General features: G+C 40.9%; 1 protein-coding gene across 3 annotated transcripts in view; it reads left to right on the forward strand.

Annotated features, from left to right (window-relative positions):
- The window catches only part of tp53bp2a (tumor protein p53 binding protein, 2a), a 32,263-nt gene extending 21,036 nt beyond the window's left edge, over positions 1-11,227 (forward strand). For all 3 annotated transcript variants that reach the window (XM_062430273.1, XM_062430275.1, XM_062430274.1), the window contains 10 exons: positions 902-1,085; positions 3,350-3,472; positions 3,678-3,799; positions 3,928-4,336; positions 6,411-7,240; positions 8,164-8,301; positions 8,621-8,754; positions 9,079-9,245; positions 9,412-9,611; positions 9,970-11,227. In XM_062430273.1, coding sequence (XP_062286257.1) covers positions 902-1,085; positions 3,350-3,472; positions 3,678-3,799; positions 3,928-4,336; positions 6,411-7,240; positions 8,164-8,301; positions 8,621-8,754; positions 9,079-9,245; positions 9,412-9,611; positions 9,970-10,011 — 2,349 coding nt within the window. In that variant the 3' untranslated portion in view covers positions 10,012-11,227. The remainder of the gene's footprint in view (positions 1-901; positions 1,086-3,349; positions 3,473-3,677; positions 3,800-3,927; positions 4,337-6,410; positions 7,241-8,163; positions 8,302-8,620; positions 8,755-9,078; positions 9,246-9,411; positions 9,612-9,969) is intronic.
- Positions 11,228-11,641: the final 414 nt, after the last annotated feature.

The raw sequence follows: 11,641 nt of genomic DNA on the forward strand, positions 1-11,641 counted from the left end.
AAAATGGAGAGGTCACCACTATCCAAGTACTTTTAAGATTCTTGTAAAGTACGGTGCTGCATTGCATGTGTTTATAAAAAGCACAATGATACTGAAATTAGAGAATTTTCTGAGTCATCTTGAAGCAATATATTGTAGTAATTGTAATTACTTAGAAATTTAAAATTATTGTTATGGTGCAAGGCTCAGGGGATCCAACATTTTGGTCCAGAGTAAAGCATTTCTTTCTCTGGAAAACATCTCTGCCAGGATCTGTTAAGTGGATCACCAAACTATTTAGTACTTCTACAGACATTCACGGTCCTCAAAGGATAAATTGTAGTTACTGCTATATTTTAACTTTACATTAAGCCCCACTCAGCCACTGGCAGGTCTGAAATTCCACTTGTCACTCCACTTCATTTCACTTTAATGACCATTCAGCAAACACCACACATATGGTAGGTTAAAGTGTTTGAACACTTCATGCACACCTCATTTTATTGCAATGATGTTAGACGCTCTGGCGCCACCCTCAGGTCGAAGTGGCAAAGAACAATATGGTTGTCTGTCAATTTTTCATTCATCATATTATAATTTCTGGGATGTAATGAATATTACAACTGCTCTAGATGTCATTGCTTCCCATATGAACAGTAACTTCAGAATGCTTTCTTTGATCATTGGATACTGATTTTGACTGAGTCACACCTGAGTATCCCAACACTTTTTTTGTGCCATTATCAAAATGATCATATAATTTTTTTTGTTATCATTCTGTTTTCTATATGTTTATGTCTGAATAGTTTATTTTGTATCTGCTGTTGTACTGCACTTCATCTTACTCTCGCAGACTTTCGGTGCTTTAAAAGCCTCTTCTTGTGTTTTTTTTTTCTCTCTCTCCAACCCTTTCACTGTCCAGCTGCCCTCTGATGGCCCAGCCGGACAGCAGTCAGGTCCGTCTCGTGTGGCAGCGGTCGGCCCATACATCCAGTCGTCCACTATGCCCCGCGGCCCAGTGAGACACGACCTGCTAGTAAAACCAGCCTACCCAGACGGCACTGCCACCCTACCAGCCCACGACCCGCAGAACAAGGCCAGCACAGGTGAGCAACCAGAGATGATACACTGCCTGCAGCCTCTCATCTCATAACTGAGAGGCTGCAGGCAGTGACTCTTCTTTTCTGACCATGACTGGGGTCTCTGCTGGTGTCCACTTGGCAGCAGCCCTCCACTTTGTTTCTCCTGTCATTTAACACATATTTTAGTCAACCAAAGTTGAGTCAGCATCAGCTCACTCAGCAGCAGATTAAAAAAATGGTATCTTACATTTCCAGGTCACACATAGTAAGGAGTTTAAAGGTCAAAAGTAGTGTATTTTTTTCTCAACAACTGTGCCCTTTGTTTCTGTTTCATCATGAAGTCAGGTATGTTTTTTTTCTTATTAAAATGTGACAACTGTCCTGGTTCCAGCAGGCACAGAGGATTCTGGGACAGCTGCTGATGTCACTCTGAGCTCAGAAGGTAGCTAGTTACCTCCTGGATGGTGTGTTGTGATTTAGTATTGCTGAGCCTGAACATCATAATATTTTGTAAACATTCCTGAATTTTGATATGTTTTTGGAGTGAGTGAACTTTTTGAACCAGTATTTTTGCCATGGCGTGTGTATCTGTGTCATTCTTTATACCAGCTCACACTACACTAGCTGTTATTCTCACACAGGCAAATTAGTAAATGTTTCAAATGAATGCTCACTTAAATGACGTTAGAGGTCACCTATGTGCTTTTGACATTTAATTATTTTGTTTGGTTCAGATGAATTAGAGCTTTGTAGTCAAACAAATCCAAACTGCAAAGCATTGATTTGCAGATGGAGGCAGAAGGTTAGCAGGAGTCTGAGTACAACATTTTTAAAGTTTGGTATTGTTATTGTCATTGTTTTATTTTAAAGTTGAGTTTGAGAGATGGTGCAGTCAGCTGTTGTTGCACCAGCATCCTCTCCCCATGGACTACAGTAGCATGTATGCTGTGTAATCGAGGGGAAAGGCATTTGGCCAAATGGATGACGGACCAGAGTAACATATCCCATTTAAAGATGCTCTCCATGCCATCCTCTATGAGCAATTCTTTCTCATGCGCTGCATCTCTGACTCGCTCTCTTAGCCCCTCTTAAATCGGTCCCCTAGTGGATAGTGGGCCAGCAGCGCGCTTCATGTTATTAAAAATGAATGATCCAAAACCAAAATTAGTCATTACAAAACAACAGCAGAAGGGACCACCCCCATCCTCATTCCCTCTCTCTCTAACATCCTCATCAGCCCATATATTCCTATTAAAAGAACAAAACGCATACAGGAAGTAAAAGTAACAGGTTTTTCCCAAGCTGCCACGATGTTGCACGCAATTATTTCTGCATGCTGAGTTGATTTGCAATATGGAAAGAAGAGAGAGAGGGATGGGCGGGGAGGATGAGGAATCTGCTCAAATGTACACCCATTCCCAGTTTCTCTCAAACCGGGACATTGTGTAGAGGATCAGGCAGGCTCCTGGGGGTTGTGCTGGTCTGTGCGTGGCCCCTCAGGGGGGGCCCTGCCTGGGCCCAGCCAACAGCATGTCTTGAGCAAAGGGAGATCTGGAGCTCTAAGGCTACTCTGTTTTTCTTGTCTTTTGAATGCATCTTCCTCAGAAGCCATGTTCTTGCTTAAGCCTCTGAAAGAGCTGCGGGCTAAGAGAAAAGGTACACACTTGTGTTTGTGTGTGCGTGTGTGCTCCTCAACGGCTTTGTTTCAATGTTTTTATTTTTCATGTGAGTGATTCACTGAAAAAGATGAAAAGATATGAAAAGATAACATATTTTCATAATTTCCTGGCTGGATCTTCGGTCCTGTTTGCTTGTTTTGCTGCTGTTTGTTAAAGCGTGTTTGTCGAGCTTTCTCCTCAGTTCTTTTTTCTGCCGCTCTAAATGGGTCAGTTGGAACAAACATAACCTTCACTTGAACTGACATTTGTGTGGATTCTGACCAAAACAATCAGGTCTTGTATGCAAAATGTGTGTGTTTGTAGAAAAATATTTTTACAACAGCTCTCGAGAGGGAGCATTTATCTACAATCTGCAGGCAATGGGATATAAATCATGTTTTTACCATTTTTGATGTGATGCTAATCCTGTTACTTGCAAAGAGCTGTGTGCTTTTATGCCTCATCCGACCGTGGATGTCTGCCGACATGCATGGCCACTGGCTGGGTCTTAGTCAGTCAACCAAAAAACAAATGAGTGAAGAGGAAGGCAAAACTACTACATTCACTCTTGGATGCTGTTTTTCTTTGCAGCTTGGTGTTTATCTCCCTCCTCTCCTTTGTATCTCCAAGGCCTTCAGTCATCCAAGCTGGCGGATTGGAGCTCTGCAGGTCCAGAGTCCAACTCAAACGGTCATGGTCCAGCTTCAACACTGCCACGAATGACCTCTCACTTGAACTCTCACACGGAACAAGGTAATGAACATACACAGATGCAGTCACCAGCAATTACATATATAATATATACAAATACACACACACACAAAGCATTTCCACAGAAATTGCCCTGGAGTATCGTCCTTTAACTGTTGATGAGGCAGAACAAAAGCTTCCAAAGGTCACTCTGTCTGAACATGTGAGCCGAAACTGATTGCTACCTCTACATGTGATCTATGGTTAGATGAAACGGAACTGAAGAAGGACAGGAAGGTACGTCCATTTTCCATGTTTGAGCCAACAGAGGTTCCCACCACTTCCTTACGAAAAAACCAGAGTAGTGATGACCTGGTCAGGGATGCTCAGGTGAGAGGGAATGAAAATTACGCTCCTCACATGTCCATAGAAATATATATTTGGTTAGATTTGTTTATTACCAGCGACAATACACCCTGGAATCTAATTTTCTATCTTTCTCTCATCTCATCTTTCAGTCTGCTGTTAAGGCCCCAGTCAAGGTGCCTCCACCTGTCCCCACCAAACCCAAAGGACCTGGTGTTATTCCCTACAGCAAACCAGGCCTCAATACAGGCACCTTTCCTAAAGCCAAGCCGCACAGCCAGCAGCCTCAAGCTGCACAGGGCCGCAGTCCTGTCCCACCGTCACAGAGCCAGACACTCCCCCTACCCCCCAAGCAAGACCCTCCACCTGCCGCCACAGTACGGCCCTTCACCCCAGAGTTGCCCTCCTCCAAAGACACCAACCTGAGTAAGCCCCAGACCTTAGCAGCCAGCTCCATTTACTCCATGTACACGCAGCAGCCTGGCTCAGGGAAGCCGTTCCAGCCTGGTGTGCAAGCTGCACTCAACAGAGCCCAGACCCGCCCCAACGGATTTATCAGTGGTAAGAATATCCAGTTATTTAAATGTTTTTTGAATGGCTGTATGGACAGTGACATTGAATATACCTTAAAGCTTAATATAAAGCTGATCATATGGATACAGATGAATGTGGCCATTCTCAATAGACTAATTTCTAGTAGTCAGTCCACTCATAACAATATCAACTTCTCTATTATGCTTTGGACATTACACTATCCTGTTTTAGAACAAGCTTTTAGTCAGAGGATTTTAGTTTCAATGGATTAGACATAGTTTAAATGGATTACATGTTGAAACAGAATAACATACTTTGATTTAAGCTTCAATCGACTACAATTCACAAAGTATACTTTTGAGTGGAGTCAATGGTGATATTAAATTTCATGACTAATGTCGGAGTAGAAAATTAGGTGTGACAAAGTCTTATCTAAAGGCAAGAGATGTAAAAAATATATATATATTCACTGTAGGATAATTCTGTCAAGCTGTCAAGTCAATTTTCTTTATATAGCGCCAAATCATAATAAAAGTTATCTCAGATCAATTTTCATATGGAGCAAGTCTAGACTGTACTCTTTATAATATTATTTACAGAGATCAAACATTACCCCATTAGCAAGCACTTGGCGACAGTGGCAAGGGAAAAACTCTTCCCTTTTTAAACAGGAAGAAACCTTAAGCAGAACCCGGCTCTGGGTGGGCGGCCATCTGCCTTGATTGGTTGGGTTAAGAGAAAAAGAGAAAGCGGGAGAGATAGACATAGAGGGGGAACAGAGCATATCACAACACAGGTTCCATATAGAGATTGATAAAAATAATAGTAATAATATATTGAAAAGACTAATAATAATAATAATAATCACATGGATCACATGGGCAGTAGGTAGCCATCATATCTCATATCAATGGCTCTGGCATTACCTTACTATATGTTTTAAGTGTATCTTGACAGACTGAACGAGATTTTTCGAAGTTTGGTGGAACACAATATCCCTTCAAGTTTTTGTTACGTTTGCTTTAATTTGCAGGTTTGGGAGTTTTACGATGGAGCTTACCTCTTCTGTTTTATTGTCATGTTTGTTAGAGGGGCAATAGAGTCAAGTGCTAATCCTAAACCTACGACACTATCAACAAGACGATCAATTTTAAAGGGACTGAAATTAGCAAAAGAGTCCTTTGTTGTATTGAGACATAAGAATTAAATGCCGATGGAATCACTTCCTTAAATTTAGCTACAGCCCCATCAGATAGACATCTACTAAAGACATTTTTGCCTAATGGCATGTAGTCCTGTTATACAAATTCAAAAGTTATTAAATACTGGTCTGATGAGAGAAGATTCTGGAAAACTATTAAATGTTCATTTTCTGATGCCATATGCCAGAATAAGTTCAAGTGTGTGGTTAAAACAGTGAGTGGGTTTATTTACACTCTGAAAGAAACTAATTGAATCTAATAATGAGATAAATGCAGTACTAAGACTATCACTATGACATCCACATGAATATCAAAGCTACTATAATTACTTTATCTGTACTAAACTTGATTAAAACCTCTGATAACTCAAAGTACAGGCCAGGAGGGGGGTTACACTTTAACAAATAGAATTGGCTGTAATGTTTTCCAGGTTGACAAGAAAATATTCACACGTTTTTATTAGATTTTGCTCCATGTAGTTATGTAAGGTTTTCTTACTTTGGGCCCTATCCTGCTTTTCTGCCGCAGGCGTTAAATACAGTAAATCTTAATTTACATTTCATTCTTATTATGTCTTTAAGGCAGGGGTAATGTGGCCTCATCTCGTATTCATCACGCTATCATGCTTTGGTTTGTGTGTCATAATTGCTTGTGAAAGTTTTATAAATTCATTTCACTTCACAGAGAAGTTACAAATCAAAGCAGCAGGAAGAAGGACAGTGAAATAGAGAAAGTAGTTCATACAGTGTGATAGAAGATGAAGTTCCAGGCATTAGGTTGTTAATTTAGTAATGATGCGTTCACTGACCTGTCACATGTGACTTCTAACACGTAACACAAGAAAGAATCTCTGCATACTTCACAATCTTAACATTAGTTTCCTCTGTTTGTGTTTGCAGTGTACGGTAAACCAGTGATCCCCAGTGGGGGCTCTAACCCAGAGAACCCTTATGTGGAACGCCGCTCCCCGGCCCCAGAATCTGAGGTGGACCACAACGGAGCCCAGCACATGGGTCCCAGCCCATCTGAAGGCTCTCAACCAGAGACTGAGCGTATCCCCCGGCCCCTCAGCCCCACCAAACTTCTTCCCTTCATTTCTAACCCCTATCGGCATCAGAGTGACGGGGACCTGGAAGCCCTGAGAAAGAAGCTCTACAATGCTCCCAGGCCCCTGAAGAAACGCAGCTCTATCACTGAACCAGAGGGCCCTGCAGGCCCCAACATTCAGAAACTCCTTTATCAGAAGACCACGCTGGCTGCTATGGAAACCACTGTGACTACACCGACCACTCCCACTTATGCCGGGGAGGGAGAGAAGGTAGCAGAGGGATCTGTGGGGCAGCATGTTCCTCTGAATAGTGCAGAGAGCCAACCATCAGAGGCGGGACAGTCTCTGGAGGGAGGACAAGTTCCATCTCAGATCGTTCCCGCCCCTGCTGAACAGACCAAACCACATTCAGTAATCCCAGAGAGTGAATACATTATCCCCCCTCCTCCTCCATCCCACCCAGCCCCCAGGCCAGATGACAGCTTTTTCCCACCACCGCCCTCTGCTGGCTTGGATGACACAATGCCCAACCTGCCTCCTCCACCTCCAGAAGGCTTCCTAGAAGAGTTCCCCCCCTACCCACCACCCCCATACCCCAGCGGGGCAGAGCAGGACAGCTTGGGAGAGGACACCTTCAACATGAAAGCACCAGAGGTCACTGGTCAGGTCACTCTGCCACCGGTACGAATCATCATTATGTGGTTTTCATTTGTGTGTGTTTGTGCTTTTTGACGGCTGTATTGGTCCGTCATGATATTGAGGCCTGTGGTTACCACAGTCCTGAGTCCACAGTAAAGATGACCCTTGTTTGCTTTTGGGCTACGTGTGTTTTTAAACCCCTTCACATGTTTGTTAGATCCACAGGGGCAGGTCATGAGTTACAGCTAGTCCAGGCTCTAGATTTTCTAGATATACTTTTTAATGGCCCTCTGGTCAACAGCAGTGACCTGATCTGTTGTTACGTAATTAAATAATCCCTATCAAGTACTGCTATTGTTTCTGGAGAAAATTAGGGACTTATTCTACTTATACTAATCGGATACCCACCCCACCTTTGCCCTGAGATTCCTGTTAGGTCCCACCTCCTTCTCATTTACTCAGTTATATTCTGGGTTGAAAATAAACACCAGTTTACATTTTCTTTCTGTTAATCTCTTAACGATCCTCTTTAAGCAGGGTTTATGATGAGGTGGCAGGTTTTACCCCAAAAAGGCGAACCAATAAGAAATCAGTCTTATGACCCATTTTCTTTTCCCTCCTTCATCCCGTCCTCACGTCACCTTCTTATAGGAGCACATTGAGAAACATTTTTTAACTTCACTGATGGAGAAATGCTCCTAATCAGGTTGCATAATCATCTTTTTAGAGAAATGGATTTGTTTCTTACAGCTTGTGCTGATAAACAGGATTAGCAATGCTTTAAGACCTGGAAAAACAAGTCCCTCCTCTTCTTTTGGTTCAGACTCGACACAGAACGGACACTTGTACCTCAGCAGAAATAGACTCCAGCTGATTCACGTCTTAGACTTACTTTTATGTTTCTCTGTGTTTTAATGGCTGTTCAAGAACATTAGCGTGATACATAATTATGATTGTGTCTTTAGGGGAAGAGGACAAACTTGCGCAAGGTTGGATCTGAACGCATCGATCACAAAATGAGAGTGAAGTTCAACCCACTGGCTCTTCTGCTGGACTCTTCTCTGGAGGGAGAGTTTGACCTGGTCCAGAGAATCATCTATGAGGTAAGAATTTCCCTCCACAAGATATTATTAATTATATAAATGTGACTATATGTTTCTATATATATATATATATATATATACTATATATTTACTACTCTATATAACACGCCTCATTGGCTAATTTCTCAAACATACTTTCTGCTCTGTCTGTAGACAACCATGTTACTATAAATGCTCAGATGAAACATACAATTATTTCACATTTATTCTGAGGATAAAATTAAACTTTGACTTATTATAATTAAAGTATTAATTATTAGACTATTAAAGTCTTATTAAAGTCAGTCTGCCTTCATCCCTTGTAACTTCTCAAACCCAGGTTGAAGACCCCAGTCAGCCCAACGATGAAGGCATCACTGCTCTGCACAATGCTGTCTGTGCTGGACATACAGAGATTGTCAAGTTTCTGGTTCAGTTTGGCGTCAACGTCAATGCTGCGGACAGTGACGGCTGGTAAGTTTACAGCTGACATGGTTTATATTGAGTCTGTATTGCAACACAGATTGTCTACAGTATATCAAATATGTTGGATTTTTTTCAACTCCATCCTGTATGATCTGGTTAACTACAGAAATCTGAATGTAGTGTAATGTACTAGGCTTTGACCCGTAATCACCAAATCAGTCATTAAATTTAAGATTTTAAAGTCTTAAATCAAGCTTAACTCAACACTACTTTACAGCGGCAGTGGTTGCCATTTCTCGTCTTTTCATCTCCCTCACTCATTTCTTCTGTTCTTTCTCCTCATTTTCCTTTCTCACCCAACCTCAAACACAGGACGCCTCTTCACTGTGCTGCATCCTGCAACAATGTGCAAGTGTGCAAGTTCTTGGTGGAGTCTGGTGCAGCAGTCTTTGCTATGACTTACAGTGACATGCAGACGGCAGCTGATAAATGTGAAGAGATGGAAGAAGGCTATACCCAGTGCTCTCAGTTCCTCTATGGTCAGTGAAAGCTTTTTTTTGTTTTGTTTTTGTTTTTGCTTTATGTTATATATGCTGTATACCTTTTTAACCTTTTCAATTTTTATATGTCCTGTGTCATCATTTCTGTCCAGACAAAAATTCTCATGATTATTTTTCTGTGATTTTTACACCTGTGCACCTTCAGGCGTGCAAGAGAAGATGGGCATCATGAACAGGGGCGTGGTTTACGGTCTGTGGGACTACACAGTTGAAAATCCTGATGAACTGTCGTTCCGCGAGGGAGACTGCATGACCATCGTCCGCAGAGAAGATGAGGACGAGATTGAATGGTGGTGGGCGCGCATGGGCGACACCGAGGGTTACATTCCCCGCAATCTGCTGGGGGTAAGTCATGAGTCAATGAAACTGTAATTATGATTGGTGTGTTTGTTATGCTGAATGTTTATTTTTTGTATTTGTAACCTATATGTAATCGATTAATTTCTTTGTAGCACAGTCCATATTTCCTTTTGTACAGTCAATGTCGTTTCAAGTTTTATCCCATTTCAAAACTATAACTATTCCATCCTGTAAATAGATTTTAAATTTTACACTTGTTTTATTTGTATTCTTCTATGTTACGTTTTTAGGAGCAAATGCCAAGACACATTCTTTGTATTCTTGCATATTTGGCTAAAAGACAGATTCTGATTCTGAGGTATAAATGCATAGTTGACATTTGACTTTTTCTTGTCTCCAACAGCTCTACCCGAGAATAAAGCCAAGACAAAGAACACTGGCTTAAACCACAAGGATCCCTGCACATTTCAGTCTGCCACAACACTCCAAAATGCACACACACAGGCTTTAACAGACTGGGGAAGAGAAGGACACTGCTGAAATGAAGAGACAAGGACAGACCAAACAATATGAAGGATCAGCTATGAACTCTTTCTGGCCCGACTGGCACTTTTCTGTATCTACAGCTGAGGGACTCCCTCACATATTTTTCCACGCCACACTGTGTACTGTGTACTGAAGACACAAATGGCATTGTTTTTCATTATTCCACTGTTTTTGTTTTTTTGTAATCAGATATAAGTGTCTGAAGTAGTTTCCTAAAATGACAGAAACTCAAATGTTGGGATGTAAATGGAACAAGCAGTATTCTTATTGCTAGAAAATGATTTTTACACTTTTAAATAGTCTTTTTAAACTTGCTCTCTGGTTATTTTCTAACACACTTTGGGCTCTACTTTGAATGAGATGAATGAGTGGATAATGATGAGGATGCTTTTGAAATGCTCTGTAACCATGACAATCTTTGGGTGCTTGTTTCTCGTTATCTGTTACTGAGTGACCGTGCCTCTATATATCTGCACTGGAGGTGTAAAGTTTCCACTGTGAGTACCACTGTTAGATAATAGATAATGAAATGACTGGTGGAGAAACGGTTATGAAGCTTTCGATTGATCTGTTGCTGTTCATTCTGTGGTCCATGATACCCAGAGAGCCAGTCTGCTTTCCTGCATTGGCACATGGTTGAGATGCCATAAATGCTGTGTACACATGTATTTTTTCACAAAACTAGTGAAATCTTACTGTAGGAATTATATTATTATGAAAATTGACTTTTGAAACTCTGAAGAGGCCCCTTTGACCAAGAAGTCATGCAGTATCAATTTTAATGTTTTATCACAGCCATTCCATGACAATACAGTAATGTACAGTAAGAAAGCTAGCCTAATACCAGAAAGGGTGACTCTTAATCGTATTCGGTAGCAAATGACACTATATTCTAAAGTTGGAGACAATTTCTAAATCACATCATTTCTTGAAAGCAAAAAGTTATATAAAAAAGATGGAACTTCTACATTATGAATTCCCAAAACTCAACTCATCACATCTCTCTGTTACTGCAGATGTATTTATTTTTGTTACTTTTTTCTTTAGCCGTTTTGTCTGAACTATAACCACACATGTACTGTAGTATTTCAAACATTTATAATAAAATACTTTGTACTAAGTTTATATGTTTGTCCTTTTATTGATCACAGTTTCCTTTACCTTTTTATCCAGTGTTTGTGATGTTTATGTTTAGAAAGCCTCTGACTACATCAGTGTATAAAATTAGATCCTGTTTGCTTGTTAGAGGACATTTGCTGCCCTCTACTAGACAGAAGGAGAAATGTTCACCTCCCAGAGCATTAATTCAAATGTGGGAAAGTCTGTTGGGAACAGGTTATAAAATACGAGTGTTGTAGAAGTGGTACAGTGTGTAATATTTGATTCAGGGCAGCCATGTAAAATAATACCTGAACATATTTTATTACCACTGTGCTGCAGACTCCACTGAGTTTATTGTTTGAGCAAAAACTTCTAGGGAATGAATACTAGATATTAAAAGAGTATATATTTGAATACTTGTAAAATGG

Source organism: Scomber scombrus, chromosome 12 (assembly GCF_963691925.1).
Source record: "Scomber scombrus chromosome 12, fScoSco1.1, whole genome shotgun sequence".
In the NCBI taxonomy this organism is placed as follows: Eukaryota; Metazoa; Chordata; class Actinopteri; order Scombriformes; family Scombridae; genus Scomber; species Scomber scombrus.